The sequence below is a fragment of the Mytilus trossulus genome, chromosome 5 (assembly GCF_036588685.1).
Source record: "Mytilus trossulus isolate FHL-02 chromosome 5, PNRI_Mtr1.1.1.hap1, whole genome shotgun sequence".
NCBI classification, from domain to species: domain Eukaryota; kingdom Metazoa; phylum Mollusca; class Bivalvia; order Mytilida; family Mytilidae; genus Mytilus; species Mytilus trossulus.
In genome coordinates this window covers 5,067,211-5,086,786 of record NC_086377.1, presented here as the reverse complement: position 1 = coordinate 5,086,786, position 19,576 = coordinate 5,067,211, and the positions used below count along the sequence as shown (strand labels likewise).

Genomic DNA, 19,576 nt, shown 5'->3' with positions numbered 1-19,576 from the left:
TTTTCTATTTTGATTTTTTTTAAAAGCAAACATTTAAAAAATTAAACTTTCAAAAAGTGAAATAATCAAAATTGCACATTAGGTTTAGTATTTTAAAAGTTTGATCAAATTTCTAAACTATCAAATTTATAAACGATATTTAGAATTTTGATATTTTAATAATTTGGTTAAAATTTCAAAATTGAAATTTTGATATTTTAAAACTTTGATCAAAATTCCAAAAATCTAAAATTTTAAAACTTTTTAAAACTTTGAAATGATAAGTGTTACACGGACCGGTTCGAATGGAATCCGCTTGTATTTCGCTTCACTACCTATGAACAAAGTGTAGAAGTCAGCCGAGTACCAGGTTACCTGGTTACAGATCCTGCTCCATGCGAAAGTTGATATTCCGGAAATAAAAATTTGTCATCCGATTTCGTGTATTATTTTCACCTATCATCTTCCTGTACATTTTTGTTTTGCATCTGTCACTGAGAAATAAATATGATATGTCTATGATAAGTACGTCTAGAAAAATGACAACCTTAAGACAGATCGACCTACATGATATATAAATGTATATTTGTAAATGGATTTGTATATTAATCTGAAAAACTACACCAACAGTGTAAAAACTGGATTAAAACTGGATTTTTATGCTGTCAGATAATTTAAGTTCACACCTTATCATGCTTATAGATAGTTTTATAAAACCTAGTAGTAATACAAAGGCCATGATGTTGCTTCATAATATGTCACTTCTTCCATAAAAGTCAGAGACTCTAACGTCTAATGGCTGTCCAAGCTCTGCTGGGACGGTGGTACGCGTCCCCGAAAAATATTAAATAGCCTTGCCAAACCTCATATTTATTTCGACTTAGTGCTGTGTGACCCTTACCCTGCAAAACAGCCATTGTACATCAGAGCAATCTACAACTAGGTAAATTGAAGAATGAAATATAAAAATAAGCCTTTGTTCATGTTGTTACAAATTTAAATTATTTATAATAAGTATTTACACACAACATGCACAATACAGTGGTCTTGTTAGCCAGAAATAGAAGGACGCAGCGTTCATGATCCCTTCAACCTGCCTGAGGGGGGTTACTGACTACCCTTAAGGGTATAAATGTGCCGACAGCACTTGCCAAATCATACCCTGCTCTAATCAGAAAACATTGAAATTCATACCCTGTTCTAGACATGCTCAGAAAATGTATACCGTCCCTGTTCTAGACTGTATAAAATACTGATGCTGTTCTAGACCTGGGTTGTAGACTGTATCTCAAACAGTTAAACATGTTAAATATGGGATCCTGTACTTTGTTTTAAAAAAAGACCCTGTTCTCACCAGCAGGACATGAAAAACAGACCTTGTTTTGCAGCACACTCATATCACTAAAAATATAGGAAGTAAGACCCCCACCATATAATCAACATCATAATTGAAATTTAAATTTGATAATTGTGTCAGTAACTCATAGCATAGGTTGATTATATAGGGAATCATTGAAGCATGACTGGAGCGGGCCCCCCTTAGGAAAGGTTCTGGATCCGCCACTGTCAAAGTCACTAGTGTAATGTCTACTTTAGTTTTATATCCATATCATGCATAATTTGGATAACCAAGTATTGAAATATTTATCTGTAATGATGACTACTTTGATCTCTAAAATTGAGAATGGAAATGGGGAATGTGTCAAAGAGACAACCGGACCATAGAACAGACAACAGCAGAAGGTAACCAACAGGCCCCGTCTTCAATGCAGCAAGAAATTCCTGCAACTAAGGGGTCCTTCAGCTGTCCCCTAAACAAGTATATATACTAGTTCAGTGATAATTTTTTCAGATAATGAATGAGGACATCTGTGAATTAGATAAATAATGACATTTAGTGGTCAGTATGACAGTACTTTTAACAAATTTACCACCAGAACTTATCATCAGGATACTTGAAGATTTACCTGGCAGAGATATAGGACGTTTAAGTCGAACATGTACACAACTAAGATCAATATGTAGAACTGATATTATATGGCAGAAACTGTGTCAGCAAAGTAAGAAATGATATATACATATAGAGCCTCATCATTGCACATCTGAGATGTAAGGCAAGAGGATAGGTTATTGAGACAGCAAACACCCAATATAATAAAATAACAGAAACCTTAATTTAACAAACTATAATCATGTTGTTAATAAATTTAACTGAAACTACAAAAGAGCTGAATGAGGTGTTACATGTATTTAAATTATTATATAAATTTTCCAATTAAAAAAGACACATCAAAGATCTGCACTGAAGGTTAATGGATCTCTTCATGCACTCCCTACTCACCATGATGAATGAAAGAATTGCAGTCAACACTCAATACTTCAAATAACAAAACACTACATTTGTCATTCAGCGCTTTTTATAGCTGCCTTTGTGGTATGGGATTTACTCATTGTTGATGCCATACAGTGACCTATAGTTCTTAATTTCAGTGTCATATGGTTTCTTGTGAAATGTTGCCTCATTTGCAATCATACCAAAAATCTTCTTTTTTATACGAAATGAAATATATTAAAGTAAATACATGTAAGTTGATGTTGTTTTTTTACAGTTTGTGATATTAAAGTGGAGGAATGGGACACAACATATTATAATATTTATACAAAAGGTCAGTTTTAATGTAAAGGGAAAAAGTGAACATGTTGAACAGACTGAAAATTTACAAAAAGTAGCAGTGAGTTTCAATATAATATCATCACTAGATTAGAGACTTCAGTAGTTTACAGGGCCTCAGTGGCCTAGTGTTCTAAGTATACATAGTTACTACTGTAATCACTAGCCAGTCAACACTGAGGTTGTGAGTTCGAACCTCGATGGTGCAGGTGCACTCAACTCCAATCTTAATTGACTATCGAAGGTCTGGTTTACTCCAGGCATTCCGACTTCCTCCACCAATAAAAACTGGCCCCAACGAAATAGCCTAAATGAGGTGGTTAAAAGTGGCATTAAACCACCAAAAACATATCAAAATTAATAAGTAGTTTACTGAGGTTCAGAGGTCATAAATTCATTAAAATGATAAAAATCAAGGTATAAAGGAATGAATCCTCATTAATTCAGGGTATCTACTACTAGTTTTTAAATCGGCTATATTTTTTTTTTAAAAGGAAGAAGGTGCCATGGTTGGTGACAATCATGATCTACAATTAAAGCATGTATTCAAAGCACTACAGGAAAACCTGAAGCTGGAGCAACTAAAACAATAATTACCAATAGTCAGTGGACAACTATACAAAAAACAGCAATTTAGAATAACTAACAACTTTTAAAAAAACACTGAATAAGCTTAATGCTTTATCAGAGTAAAGCTAACAAATGTATGTTTATAATTTATAGTTCTACACAGATATGTAAAAGTAACAAATGTGTGTTTATTATTTATAGTTCTACACAAATATGGAAGATGTCTTGGGTTGTGGAGAAGAAACATGAGGCCCTATGGTGGATTGATGCAAATTAAAGTATGTGTTAAGCTGACATCTTGATATGTTTGTTTGGTTGCTGTATAGCTGAGATATTAAGTGTTTTATTATTTGAATCTGACTTTTGACTGTTATGTATGTTTCATGACAAAGATTACCTTTGTTAGATTACCTCATGAAGCAGGACAATCAGTTCTTTTTGAGATGTGGTATGATTGACGGTAAGGCAACTATCTAGCAAACAATAGGCCAATGTACAGCCTTCCCCAATGAGCAAATCCTACTACATATTCAGATATTAATGGCCAAGCTAGACATAATAAAATGTGAAATAATTTAAAGGAAAAAACAAAAACCTGATTTATGACAAAAATGTATGACAAAAATAAATGCCTTTGAAATCATGAAAATATCTCTTTGTTATTCTTTCATTACATTGTAATTTCAATACATTGTATGTTATTTTGTTTGAAACTTTAAAAACTGCATATAATTGTCTAATTTGTATAGTTTCAATGTTGCACCTACAAAATCCTTTTTCATCTCTAACTTTATGTATGATTCTGTATATACAGGTAGACAATGGCAGACTTTTAGCCACAGAATACAAACCACCATATGTATCAGACATTCACGGTCCATTACGACCTGAAAAAGTGTTTAGTATCGGCATAAATAAATTTAAGAATCAAACAGAGATACTTTGTTTACATGGGTATGGTGAGGCACATCCAGGGAGTATAGAATATGTAAGTATAGAACACACAAAGATATGGTGAGGCACATCCAGGGAGTATAGAATTTGTAAGTATAGAACACACAAAGATATGGTGAGGCACATCCAGGGAGTATAGAACTTGTAAATATAGAACACACAAAGATATGGTGAGGCACATCCAGGGAGTATAGAATTTGTAAGTATAGAACACACAAAGATATGGTGAGGCACATCCAGGGAGTATAGAATTTGTAAGTATAGAACACACAAAGATATGGTGAGGCACATCCATGGAGTATAGAATTTGTAAGTATAGAACACACAAAGATATGGTGAGGCACATCCAGGGAGTATAGAATTTGTAAGTATAGAACACACAAAGATATGGTGAGGCACATCCGGTGAGTATAGAATTTGTAAGTATAGAACACACATATGTGGAAGGTGGGTTTGACTTCTAAATCGACCTACACCACCTGACAAAAAAAATTGTCACACATACACATGCATAAGATAATGTTGAAAATACATGTGATTTATTTACTTTAATAAAAATCAGGAATCCTTTTGTAAAATCTCCATGCATATATAATCAACACTAACTTAAACATCTAGTTTTCTTAAATGCAATCACAGATTATGAAGATGACAAAAGTGCCAAACTAAATTTGTTATAATATTCCTTGAAAATCTGTCAGATACAGAGAAATTATTCTATTTTTAGATATTTCTGAATTTTATGTAACCATTGGAAAAAGTGAAGGCAACAATTTTTTTTTTTTTTTTTTTTTTTTTTTAATAAAATAATGTCTTTATTGCACTTTTCTTTGCTGTTGTAACAAATTACAATTTTTAGTGATGCATTGTTGTCCAATGACTTAAATCCACACCTGTTATATTTTTGAATTACGCAATAATTATTGATGGAAATAAAATTATTTTTTGTTTTATTTCTTTGTAATTTGATTAAAAAAATTAAGATTAAAAGAAGAAAGGAGGTACTAAATATAAAAGGGAATTATTTTAATTACTTTTCAGGAAACAGAAGAATCTGATGTTGTATTTAAGTGTTGCCAGATGTCAAGCCATGCTCATCCTATGGGCTCCTCTGTTGTAAGTTATTAATGACATATAAAATTGAGAATGGAAATGGGGAATGTGTCAAAGAGACAACAACCCGACCAAATAAAAAAATAACAGCAGAAGGTCACCAACAGGTCTTCAATGTAGAGAGAAATTCCCACACCTGGAGGCGTACTTCAACTGGCCCCTAAACAAATATGTACTAGTTCAGTGATAATGAACGCCATACTAATTTCCAAATTGTACACAAGAAACTTAAATTAAAATAATACAAGACTAACAAAGGCCAGAGGCTCCTGACTTGGGACAGGCGCAAAAAATGCGGCGGGGTTAAACATGTTTGTGAGATCTCAACCTCCCCCTATACCTCTAACCAATGTAGAAAAGTAAACACATAACAATACGCACATTAAAATTCAGTTCAAGAGAAGTCCGAGTCTGATGTCATTGATGTATTGATTTATATTTTGTCAAAGTAATGAATTATGGATTAATCATTTTTTCCATATTGCCAGTTCCAAGTATTTATCCTGCCCTAGGTAATCTTCTGTTATCAAAAAATTTTTTTTTTAAATTTGGAAAACATTTTTTGTCGAGCCTTCGACTTTAGTCGAAAAAGCGAGACATAGCGATCCTACATTCCGTCGGCGTCGTCGGCGGCGTCAACAAATATTCACTCTGTGGTTAAAGTTTTTGAAATTTTAATAACTTTCTTAAACTAAACTGGATTTCTACCAAACTTGGACAGAAGCTTGTTTATGTTCATAAGATAGTATGCAGAAGTAAATTTTGTAAAAATAAAATTCCATTTTTTCCGTATTTTACTTATAAATGGACTTAGTTTTTCTGCCAGGAAACATAACATTCACTCTGTGGTTAAAGTTTTTGAAATTTTGATAACTTTCTTAAACTATACTGTATTTGTACCAAACTTATACAGAAGCTTGTTTATGATCATAAGATACAGGGACTAAACTTAAGGCTCGCCCGGGCGCCCGAGGCGACCAGATTTTTGGCTGGGCGAATATATTTAGTCATCATGGTCGCCCAGCTGGCGACTGTAAAAAAATTGAAGTAAATCCAATTTGTACCCTTTCCCCCGCGATATTAACAAAGACTGTTCCCAAAAGGAAACCTGTTTGTCTTATCAAAGCGATATAGAAATATAGAGTATTTCCGAAAACCAGTAGGTTATTTCTAATAACTGAACCCAGTCTAATAGCTATGTTTTCAATCCGGAGTCACGATGTTGCATATATATACCTTCTTCTTTCCGCATGTTTTCTTAGTTCTGCTAAATTTTCTACGATAATTTCATTATTGAACAGTGTTTTCTATTTTACTGTTCAATAAGCATCGTGAAAGGGATGTTTTCTTATTGTCCTGTGAGTCATTACAAGCCTGTGTTAGACGGTAACTTGTCCCTGAATCGCTTTTTTTTTTTAATAAAAAACGAAATTTAAAATCTCGTAAATAAAAACCCCAATATCTAGTTTGATATCCAATCTTCATTAAAAACTTATTGAAAAATATATTTTGATCAACACTATTAGAGGATGGCTTGGATTGAGATAATATTTAATGTTCAAAGAAAGAGCCATATTGTCTAAAGGTCAACAGGAAGTTGAAAATTTGAAGGGAGATAATTTTGTTAGGAAACAACCTAAAATAAATATTGTCAAATCTTATGATACATTTCTGGTGGCAATAATTCAAATATTATAATGGTTACCACAGAAAACATTTTCAAGACTACAAGTAGGATTTCACAATAAGGCTTCATTAGAAAAACTGTTTTGTTTCATACCATGAACATACATTTAAAGAAGAATCAAAGAAGTTTGTATTTGAACATATATGAAGACTACTTCCTGTTTTACTTCTTGTATGAATGATCCTCCTTACGTGGGAGCACTTAACAAATGTACAAGTTTGTTAACATAAACATCAAAATGATTTGCTTTGCTTCATGGTATGATAATTTGATAAAAAACAAAAATCTGACTGGAACCAACATCAAGAAAATATTAATTTCTGAATAAGGTATAAATACAACTAATGTTCTTCAGCTGAGCCTATAGCTAGCAATATTCAAGGTTATTTATACAAAGTATCCTTACAATCCCGGTTATTGCCCTAAAGTGCCCTTTCAGAAAACTAGCACCCTTCTGCCCTGAGATTTAAGCTGGAACATTGTTAGTAAGTATATACTAAGTAATTTTCAGTTTTGTTTTATTTAAGTATAAAGATTAGTGGGCTCCTAAAGTTTTAAGCGGACCCCTGAAAAAAATATCTTAGGGGCCCAGCTGGCCCCTAGAGAAAAACAGTTAAGTTTAGTCCCTGAGATAGTATCCAGAAGGAAATTTTGGAAAATTAAAATTCCATTTTTTCCATATTTTACTTAAAAATGGACTTAGTTTTTTCTGCCAGGAAACATAGCATTCACTCTGTGGTTAAAGTTTTTGAAATTTTAATAACTTTCTTAAACTATCCTGGGTTTGTACCAAACTTAGACAATAGCTTGTTTATGATCATAACATAGTATCCAGAAGTAAATTTTGTTAACAAATAAATCCATTTTTTTGTGCATTTTACTTTTAAATGGACTTAGTTTTTCGGCCAGGAAACAACGCATTCACTCTGTGGTTGAATTTTTTAAAATTCTAATAACTTTCTTATACTATTTTGGACATGTACCAAACTTGGACAGAAGCTTGTTTAAGATCTATAAGAAAATGTTGTTAAAATTTTGTACCTGTGTATCTGTATTTTACTGATAAATGGTTATAAATCTTCCAGTTTACATTACAGACAGTCTGCAGTTAAAGTTTTTAAAACATACTTTATTTTTACTTAACTTGGACAGAAGCTTCTTAGAATCATAAGATAGTATCAAGAGGAATATTTTTATTGATTTTATTCCTCTTTTGTTGAGCCTGCGATTAACAGCATAAGTAGGCGAGACACTGGGTTCCGCAGAACCCTTAAGAATTTTTTTGCTGTATGATGAAGACACATGAGTAATTTATTTTTATGTTAATTAACACCAAAATATATTGGAAATGGGATCTCCAGACTAAACAATATTTAAATAGGCTTTCTTTTTTTCGCCAAGCTTTGTTGATGTCCTTATAGCTGACTATACAGTGATGTTTTGGTCATTATTTGGGGGTTTTATAGTCACATGTAGTTGCTTAAATATAAAGCAACGTCATGCATCATGTAAAACAACAACAAACTGAAGTTGACCCTTGATTAGTAGGAGTTATCTGCCCTTATTAAGAAGAAATGTTCATTTATTTTAACAAAATTTACCTAGCATTTTGATAAGAAATATTTGTTTATTTTGTGAGGAGTTATCTACCATGATTAAAAAAAAAAATGTATTTTAACAAAAGTTATCTATCATGTTGATAAGAAATTTCATTTATTTTGTCAGGAGTTATCTACCTTGATCAAGAAGAAATTTTCGCATATTTAGACAGGAGTTATATACCATGATTAAAAAAAATTTTATGTATTTTAACAGGGAGTTTCTATCATTGTTAAGAAGAAATTTTTATGTATTTTGACAGGAGTTATCTACCATGATTAGATGAATTCTTTATGTTTTTTGACAGGAGTTATCTATCATGATTAAGAAGGAGACAAATAACCACACCATACCATTTAGAAAAGATGATCAGAAAAGATTAGAGTGCTACATGAAGAATGTGTAAGTGGGTTTTACAATACACACAAGAGGCAGTAACTTCTTCTAGATAATGTGAAACATGGTGATTGCTTGAGATTTTAAGTATTAACGCCATTATTAAGAATATGTACATCCTAATATCATGCATTGCCTGTGTATTATTTTAAGAGTTACAGGAAAAATCACAACCAAATAATTATCAAGAGATTAAAAAACAAATAATTAAGCAGATATTTACGTGAAATAAAAAATAATCCAAGAATTTAATGTCGATACTTATAAGTACACAGTCATAAAATCAAACCTTGTGTTTTTAAGGTGGCTCCTGGGTACAAAAATTTCAGCAAAAAAATAAACCTTTATTTTTCATTACAAGTTTTATTTATTACACTATTAGTTATTTCTTTATGATATGACACACAAATCCACCCAAAAAATTGATTTCGTTTGTCCCCAGATGACTTTTAAAATGTTTATATCATCGAAAAAGCTCCAAATTATTTCCCTTTGGTGCAAAAATGCCATTTTTGGGTACCAAATTTGAAATATCTTTTTTAACTCATCGGTGACCTATGTTTTTTATTATTGTTTTCAAATAATCTGTACATAAACTAAATATTGTAAAATTTAAGCTATTTCTGTAATTAGATTATATTTTTTTATTTCGATATTACATCTATTTCTCCTATTAGTTCAACAGAAAAAAAGGACATAAACAAAAATCTTCAAGAGGCAGATTGTGAGCTTAAATGAACGGTGACTCCATCTTTTTATTTCATTTTTCTTTGAAGTATATGATAAAGTTCATTTATAAAAAAAATATAGCGAAATCCTTAGAAAAAAAAATGATTTATACCCAGGAGTCCCCTTAAGTCTTTTTTCATGTTTGCTTTTTCTTTCAGTCCGAAGTATAGGCTGACACGTATAGAAGTCCAGAGACCTGACCCAGTTTACCCAATACAGCCAGGTCTGTTTCTAGCACATTACAGATCTCATGGGATAGAAATGTTCCTGTTGAAATATGATATGAGTAAGAAAGAAGCTGAGGTCATCAAAATTACAGTAAGTTCTAATTAAATGGAAAAATAGTTTGTTTCTTCTGTCACACAATAAGCTATTTCCTAATTCCCGTTATTGACCCTATAATTAGAGATCCCCTTTTAGCTCACCTGGCCCAAAGGGCCAAGTGACTTTTTCTCATCACTTGGCGTCCGTCCTCATCTGTCGTCCGTAAACTTTTACAAAAATCTTCTCCTCTGAAACTACTCGGCTAAATTCAACCGAACTTAGCCACAATCATCATTGGGGTATCTAGTTTAAAAATTGTGTCCGGTGACCTGGCATACCAACCAAGATGGCCACCACCGCAATGAGTAGAATATAGGGGTAAAATGCAGGTTTTGGCTTATAGCTCTAAAACCAAAGCATTTAGAGCAAATCTGACTGGGTAAAAGTGTTTATTAGGTCAAGATTTATCTGCACTGAAAGTTTCAGATGAATCAGAAAACCCGTTGTTAGGTTGCTGCCCCTGAATTAGAAATTTTAAGGAAATTTTGCTGTTTTTGGTTATTATCTTGAATATAATTATAGATAGAGATAAACTGTAAACTGCTAAAATGTTCAACAAAGTAAGATCTACAAATAATTCAACATTACCACAATGGTCAATTGACCCCTAAGGAGTTATTGCCCTTTATAGTCAATTTTTAACAATTTTTCGTAAATCTTAGTAATCTTTTGGAAAAATCTTCTCGTATGAAACTAATGGGACAAATTATACCAAACTTGGCCACAATCATCATTAGGGTATTTAGTTTAAGAAATGTGTCCGGTGACCCCACATACCAACCAAGATGGCTACCACAGCTAAAAATCGAACATAGGGGTAAAATGCAGTTTTTGGCTTATAACTCAATAATCAAAGCATTGACAGCAAATCTGAAAGATGCAAATTGTTTATCAGGTCAAGATCTATCTGCCCTGAAATTTTCAGATGAATCAAATAACCTGTTGTTCGGTTACTGCCCCTGAATTTGTAATTTTAAGGAAACTGCTGTTTTTGGTTATTATCTTGAATATTACTGTAGATAGAGATAAACTGTAAACAGCAATAATGTACAGCAAAGTAAGATTTACAAATAAGTCAACATGACCAAAATGGTCAATTGACCCCCTAGGGAGTTATTGCCCTTTTTAATCAATTTTTAACAATTTTCATAAAATTTGTAAATTTTCACTAACATATTCCACTGAATCTATTCGGCCAAGTTCATTATAGATAGAGATAATTTTAAAGGGAAACTTCGCAAAAAAATCAAAAATTCATATTATGTCCATTCTGTATAAAAATGCTCAAATTTATAAATATTAAAGTTTTATTCCGCTAGATAAGAGATCATCATCGATTTTAAATTTTGAGTATCAGTTCTTTGCGTTCCGCCATTTTGTTATCTTGTCCAAATAAAAATCACGATATGTCTATTAACCATAAAGAAACAAAACTACAGTAACCGATGTTGTCGTAATTACGTGTCGATATCTTGTCAATCGTACGGTTGTTTTATCTGACTAACTAACTTGATTCGGAAAATGTTCTTATATTTTTAATAACCATATAGTCTGTTATTTTTAAACTGTTAATATTGGAATTAGTTAAAAAGTCAAAGTTCAAATCATAAATAAGAGTTCCGTGAAAATTGTTTTCGAAAATCTAATTCGTTCATAATTCTTTAAAGTAATATACTTTATTCAAATAAATTAGGATCTTCGCTCCACTGATCACCCGCATGGCTTAAGGTATTACTCCCAAAGGTATTGTGAGGGGTGTAAGGTGACACGACCAGGTATTCAATCGATTTCCTGTCGGGCCTGCAAGTTCATGCATCGTTTCACTTCTGTAGGTATTGATCAGTGTACACGGCCGATAACTTATAACTTTCCATTTTGAACTATCAGGTGCATGTATAATATACATCTCTGTCTTGCGTGTCCGAAAGTGATATAATATACTAGTAATTACTTAACTCATACGCTTGTTTTAAAATTTCTGGTGTAAAGAATATTATTTATAAAAAAAATAAAGATACCAAAAAAAAAAAAAAAAAAAAATTGAAGATATACAAATATACGTATTTTTTCCAAGGGTTAATTTGGGGAAAATCAGAGACATATAATTGTATTATATGTCTCTGGGACAATGTAATATTTACTCGTTGTCAATAGTAAAGGACATAGTTGGATCATTCCAGAAATGTTGATTAAAAAAATGTGCGCACTTGTCGACGATTCGTTTATACGCCCGGATAGAAAGTTACGGAACTACAGCGCAATTTAAAATATATACATATATACATTGAACATAAGAAAGAAACATACATTTTGTGCAAATTGGGGTAAATGTTTTGTAAATAGACTAGTCCACGTATACCAACAGTATGTAATCATCCAATTTGATAGACTATTGTATACCAAAAGAAGAAGAAGAAGAGGACCAATTTGATTTAAATACAGGTCGATCTATAACTTGCTTTGGTTCATCGAAGTTATGAACATAGTAAAATCACAGATTTATATATCAATTAGATTGTTCTCGAATAAAGAAAGAAATTCGTCATCACCACAACTGTTCCGACATATGCAACTGGACGTACACTAATAATCCCCGAGGGATGTGAATATTTTCTAGGAAAGCTATTGAGTATTAAAGTTTCAAATCATTTTCAGGATTTATTTTCATTCTTGATATTCAATGACAGCAAATTTAAAGAATAAACTGCTGGTCAGATATTTGTCCGCTTTAGGGGTATTCTTGCCAGTTGAACAGACTTATAATTACATTCAAAAATAGGAAAAGATGACATTAAATTCGTTGTCTTTTGTTTTTAAACATCTTTGGTCAAATAGTTATTAAGTATTATATGTTGTGAGACGAAGACTACTTTAATAAGGACGTCCCCGATTATGATTAAATTTGGTTGACGTTTTTCACACTTGATAAAGAATATCTATTCTTAATTTTTCGATTCCATTCCAAGAAGACCTTAAATTTGCTGTCAATGTTTTAAGACTTCTCAAGTACAAAAGTATTTTTTCTTTATTCGTTCATATTATATTCCGCTTCGGTAGAGTTATCTTCAGTGAGTTCCAGTTATTAATTTGTACGTGGCTTTTAAAAAGTCTAAATCTAAGTGTTCTCATTCATTTATTTGCCTAATAAAGACAAATAAAAATACTTTGGTAAAGCTATTTATAATTTCTAAGTTCTCCTTTTTATTAGACATCAATCAAGGACAAAAGGTGTAAATCATTTCAATCGGACATATGAATTAAGTTTCCCGTCTTTAACCAAAAATTGTGTATTTCTTAGTAAATTAACTTATTTGAATTCAAATAAATAATAGCACCAAACAAAATTAAATAATTCCACGGCGATCAATTTTTATTTGTCACCAACTTGAATATATATTTTAAATATGTGTATTGGATGCTCCCCTTGTCTTATAATTCACTGATCCGAATAGACAGTCACACCTGGCAAGGTGTGCCCGAGAGGCGTGGTTAAATACCGAAGTGCAAATAACAATTTACCTTTCAACAAGCCATCTACGAGTATTGCTACAGAACCGTGAATACACACATCGTATCAACCAAGTCATAGCAGAGATAGTAAAAGGTCAATAAGAGTACACCAACATATTGTCTTTACAGATTATTGTACTTTACTTTGTTCACCTTATCAGTCCGAAAATACATTAATTAAAAATCAATTTATAACTTTTTGTGTTGTCTACAAAAATAATTTGAATATATACGTTTAACATAGAAAATTTATCTCATGAATATGTACAATTGAACGTATGTGCGTTTTATCTTTTTATTATCGGATGGTTATTAGATAAAGCATAAGTCATCGGCGCGCTTACGATTACGTTAAAATATGATTAAAAACCAAGACTTTTAATGATTGTTTTTTAAATCCCGGCATGCAAAAACCAGGAGAAAACGTCACGACCTACAGGAAGTAGTTAATATTTTTTCATTAAATATTGAATTTCTCCTTTATTACTGCACATATAGTGATAAAACTTTGTGAATATATATATTATGTCATAATGAACATATTTAAACCATAAGTAAAAAATCGTGAATTTTCCCTTTAAGCAGCAAAAATGTTTAGAAAAGTAAGATCTACAAACACATCCCCATCACCAAAACACAATTTTGTCATAAATCCATCTGTGTCCTTTGCTTAATATTCACATAGACCAAGGTGAGGGACACAGGCTCTTTGGAGCCTCTAGTTTCAGTTGTCTCCCTTATGAGGGACATTCAATTTTTGACATCAGAAATTATTTTTCATGAAAAATTAGTTAAACCACCGATACATCACTTTCAATTCATTGTGCTTTGCATTGGCAAAGGTCAACTTTGTCCGGTATGGAACCAGTCTATGATTGACAAAGGGAAGTTATTTGTTTAAACAGTGTGAAATAACAGAATCAAATTGGTAATTGGCAATTGGACTATTCCATCCTATTTTTCTTTGTAAAAGTAAGATCAAATATAATAAATAGATATAAGAAGATGCGGTAGTGCCAATGAGACATCTCCATTGAAGTAATAATTTATAAAAGTAAAACATTATAGGTCAAAGTATGGTCTTCAACACGAAACAGCAAGCTGTAAAGGGCCCAAGAAAATTTTGTAAAACCATTCAAATTGGAAAACCAACAGTCTAATCTATATAAAAAAAAAACAGAAACACTTATGAACCACATCATTTTATTTACTGTGTTCTAGGGTGATCCTAATGTACCAGCAGGGGAGACCAGTATCTACATTAACTTACGTAAACCTATGCAGCTGACTAAAGACCAACAATTAGATGTCAACAACTTGTTGCTCTTAGATGAGGATGACATACCTGATTCAGACGATGTACAACCTAGAAACCAGCCATTTGTGATACCTCCAGGTTTTTCCACCTTTTTAGATGATTTTACACCATCGACGTGCGAGTACAGGTGATGACCTATATATTACCCATCTTGATCACAGGCTGCAATCTTCTGGTGTTTTTCCATAAAAAAAATGTCTTTATTGCTCTAAAAAGAAGATTTCTAATTTTGGCAAGCTGAATAGGGGAAAGTTTTCTGAGGCTTTAAGATAACAACGCTAAGTCAACATTAGAAAAGGGAGGTGAATAACAAAATCAGACACAAAAAGAATTGTTTTATAGCAAATCACATTCAATCCATTGTTATTTTATCTCAAGATTATTTTTACTGATACGAAATAATTATATAATAAGATGTGGAATGATTTCCAATGTAACAACTATCCATCAAAGACCAAAGGAGGTGGAGGTGGGCAACAATAAGTCAAGATATGGTTTTCAACAATAAGTAAAACCTATAACATTGTAGTCTATAAAAGAAGACCCACACATGAAAAAATGTAAAAGTGTTCAAACCAGAAAACCTACAGCCTCAGTTATGAATAAACTAATACAACAAACGAAAAACAAATATGTTAAAACAGTGAATTACAGTCTCCTGACATTGGACAGGCACATAGTGGGCTCACAATCTTCCTCGGAACGCAGTGTCTCAAATACAACAACTATGACAGAATAAAAGGTTGCTATGTTTCGCTTTTTCAACAAAATTCAAGGCTCAACAAAAACCGCCAATATAGATCATTATGAAAGAAGGATCTTTACTTATTTAAAACTACATGAAATAAATTCAAAAATAGAGGAAAGTATGTTGCTGCGAAGTGGACTAGAATGGGCTTGAGGAAAAATAAAGTATCCATGAAAATAAGTTGGTTTACAGTAACTCTAATTATCTATAACAATTGGTCAATAATATGTTTGTTATATTGTATTTTGTAAGGTATACATGGCCATCTTTTAATCTGATCTTGACCTCATTTTCATCACTTTTTATGCCCAACCTATGATATGTTTCCTGGTCTGCGCGTCCGTCCGTAAGTATGTCAGTGCTTTCGTTTGTCAGTCTGTCCCGCTTCAGGTTAAAGTTTTTGGTCAAGGTAGTTTTTGATGAAGCTGAAATCCAATCAACCTGAAACTTAGTACACATGTTCCCTATGGTATGATGGTATGATCTTTTTAGTTTTGATGCCAAATGATTTTTTTTACCCAAATTCAAGGTCCATTGAACATGGAAAATGATAGTGTGAGTGGGGCATCCATGTTATTTGGACACATCTTGTTGTTTTAAGTTTTAATTTTTAGATTATCTTTACAGATGTTATGAACAAGAAATCATTAATGTGTGATAAAATTTAGAAAGGAAATTGGGAAAGTGTCAAATAAACTCATCAGTGACACTTGAATAAATAAAATGTTATTAAAAGGCCAAAAATTAAGTATGAAGTTGAAGAGCATTGTGAACCAAATTTTTTTTTTTTTGGGGGGGGGGGATTTATTTTTTATCTTATCTGAAAGAACAGCAAGCATTGTTATATACATAAAAACATAAATAATTTTTAACACATATTAAATTTTTAAAAGTTAGGTATGCTTGTTTTTTGGGTATATTATTAGTTACATAGTGTGTTAGTGACCTCCCCCCAATATGAAATTTACTGACCCCATATATATCATATTAGCACTAGCACACTATGTAACAAATTTACCATACCGACTATCTTCACTTGTTGAATTTATACTAGAGTTTTCTCATTTGCTATCACAGCACATCTTCTTATTTCCATATTAAAGTGTTAAAGTGTTCAATTTTAAGAACCTTCTTCAATTGGTCTGCACTAAAAAAATAATGCAAATATAACTATTTATTATCAATATCCTTGATATAACAATATTAAAAAGAACTTTCAAATACTTTTAAATAATTAAACAGTGCCAAAGTCGTAACTCCACTACTAACCATGTATTAAATTAATCATTTTAATGGATCATAAGTTTTTCTTGTCCCTCATTTTAGATTAGACCATTAGTTTTCCTGTTTGAATGGTTTTGCACTAGTAATGTTTGGGTCCCTTTATAGCTTGCTGCTCGTTGTGTGCAAAGGCTCCGTGTTGAGACCATACTTTGACCTAATATAGTGGTTTACTTTTATAAATAGTGACCTGGATGGAGACATGTCTCATTGGCACTCATACCACATCTTCTTATATCTATTTGATACACCAATCTTTCATTTAGGCCTAAATTAATATATTGTTTGTTTTCCCAAATCCCAACTCTGCCAAGCAAGGTGTGGGTAGGTAGGTAGGGAAATTATTTTATTTTTTTCAAACAGCTGTATCAATATGGGTCATCAGACAAACCTGAAAAATCAGAATTGAATAAAATAATATTTGATATAGTTTTGACAATAAAATTTTATGAGTCACACTGTTTTTGCAGGGTCGGTCATGATTGGGGAAACAAACAATCTGTGACTATGCGGTATGGGCTTTGCTGATTGTTGAAGGCCGTACAGTGACCTATAGTTGTTAATGTCTGTGTCATTTTGGTCTTTTGTGGATAGTTGTCTCATTGGCAATCATACCACATCTTCTTTTTTAATATTTTATTTTAGGCCTTACTATCTTTCTGTTGTAGGTACTTGTCTAAAGGGAGAGTGGCTGGGACTGGATACACCAATCCCTCATTTAGTCCAGGACATTTCAGTGTACAGTCCCAAGATAACTTTTATAATCTCTGGTTGTTGATGCATTGTATATTTGGTTATTACAGAATAAAACATTTTTAATAAAACAAGATTTTTTTTGATTTTTTGCACATAAAACACCCCTCCTTTTCTAGTATGGACGATGTCCTACAAAGTGAGTCTATCTTGCTGTTTTTGGTATCAGTTAAGGCTGGAGGATCTTACTGATGTTTGTAATTAGGTTAGTTTATAGGGTGTCTATTAGTGACAGGTCAATGATATTTGGTATACAGTTGTATTAATGCTGGCCCATGTTATGTCCTCAGAGATTGTTTGGCCATGTTCCCTGAATTACGATCAATTGACTGACTTGAAACTTTTTAATAGATTGCATGTTTGAGTTAGTGATTAGGTTGTATCAAGCATTGTATCATTCAGCTTCATAGTCTGTACTGATCCTTTCAGATTGTACTGCATTCTACAAATTTCAGTCAGTGAGTTTAAATCCTGGACACATTTTGTTACCATGTTGATGACATTCCGTAAGGCCTCATCTATTTATTAGATTATGGATAAGATTTGTATGCCCCACCTACGATAGAAGAGGGGCATGATTATGTTTTCTGGTCTGTGCGTTCGTCTGTATCTTCGTTTGTCCGTTTGTCTGTTCGTCCGTTCGACCGTCTGTCCCGTTTCAGGTTAAAAATTTGATCAAGGTAGTTTTTGATGAAGCTAAATTCCAATCAACTTGAAACTTAGAACACATGTTGCTTATGATATAATCTTTCTAATTTTAAAGCCAAGTTAAACTTTTGATCCCAATTTCACAGTCCACTGAACATAGAAAATGAAAGTGCAATTTTCAGGTTAAAGTTTTTGGTCAAGGTAGTTTTTGATGAAGTTGAAGTCCAATCAACATGAAACTTAGTACACATGTTCCATATGGTAAGATCTTTCTAGTTTTCATGCCAAATGAGATATTTTTTACCAAAACTCATGGTCCATTGAACATGGAAAATTATAGTGCGAGTGGGGCATCCGTGTACTTTGGACACATTCTCGTTATTAACCGTGGACCAGAGTTCTGTGTTTTAAGGTAGAACCGTTTTATCAGAGAAATGTTTATTATTTCATATATTATGCTTTGCACAAATGTTGCAAGTGAAATTTTGGTAGCTGAAAATTCTGTCTATTATTTTTAGAAACAAACCCTGTTTATTTACAGATATTTCGCCAGAGGACGTATTGCAGGGGATGATTACAGGGATCCAGACCTTATTTCAGTCCATTTTGTGCCTTTTGAGACCCATGACGTTTTCTTTGTTTTATGGTTCAAATTTTGGGACATGGATGGTTTCTACAGAATAAAAGATATCAAAATATAAGACAATTAAAAAGAATGATTTAAAAAAAAATATTTACTGTTATTTTACAACTAAAACTAAAAAACATAAGTGTCTATTATAAGAATTAGATGATGTGGTATTATTGTCCATAAGTCAACTATTTACTGACCACAAATAATGTAGAAATTAACAATTTCAGGTCGCCATACTAGGCATAATACCATACCACCCAAATGACCTCGATTTTTGTACAGAATAATAAAATAAATACAAATATTAGCATATTAATCTATTGCAATAAAAAATCATAATATCTAATTTGTAGAGTTAGCTTACTAAGTCCTTATATTTGTATAAAGTAACATTCTTTTATAGTTGAAAATTGTTTTAAGGTCGAATAAGCTACAATTAAAAATTGCTCGCCGGTTGTGATGACCATTAGATAACGCTGGTTCATTTGCCAATCAATCTATCATCAAGAGAAGATAACTTATTCAAATTTCGTTCATAGTCTTTTTCAAAAATGATAAACGGTTCTTTATATTGGTATGTAATCATTTTAAACGTTTCAAATTTATGAAATTATATTCGTACATCAATGTTTTTAATATACCAATAACAAAATCTAAAATAT

At 32.1% G+C, this 19,576-nt stretch overlaps 1 protein-coding gene across 4 annotated transcripts; it reads left to right on the top strand.

Moving 5' to 3' along the window:
- The first annotated feature begins 424 nt into the window (after positions 1-424).
- On the top strand, positions 425-19,127 carry LOC134718477 (F-box only protein 31-like). Of its 4 annotated transcripts, none has more exons than XM_063581029.1 (10): positions 425-504; positions 1,832-2,039; positions 2,589-2,645; positions 3,422-3,498; positions 4,035-4,208; positions 5,216-5,290; positions 8,881-8,975; positions 9,857-10,016; positions 14,754-14,977; positions 18,822-18,996. In XM_063581029.1, exons 2-10 carry the CDS (start codon positions 1,886-1,888, stop codon positions 18,979-18,981), a joined length of 1,176 nt encoding a protein of 391 aa, XP_063437099.1. In that variant the 5' UTR covers positions 425-504; positions 1,832-1,885; the 3' UTR covers positions 18,982-18,996. The 4 variants fall into 4 exon arrangements, with proteins under 4 accessions (XP_063437099.1, XP_063437101.1, XP_063437102.1 ...); XM_063581031.1 differs by lacking the exon at positions 18,822-18,996 and adding an exon at positions 17,548-17,706; XM_063581030.1 differs by having other exon boundaries at positions 448-559.
- The last annotated feature ends 449 nt before the right edge of the window (positions 19,128-19,576 follow it).

What these genes read in the sequence shown, in the direction of transcription:
- LOC134718477 (XM_063581029.1), top strand. Translation starts at nt 1,886, where the DNA reads ATGACAGTACTTTTAACAAATTTACCACCAGAACTTATCATCAGGATA. An exon ending in GCAGAAACTGTGTCAGCAAA is followed by an intron (nt 2,040 to 2,588) that starts GTAAGAAATGAT and finishes GTTTTTTTACAG; the next exon opens with TTTGTGATATTAAAGTGGAG. An exon ending in ATCCTATGGGCTCCTCTGTT is followed by an intron (nt 5,291 to 8,880) that starts GTAAGTTATTAA and finishes GTTTTTTGACAG; the next exon opens with GAGTTATCTATCATGATTAA.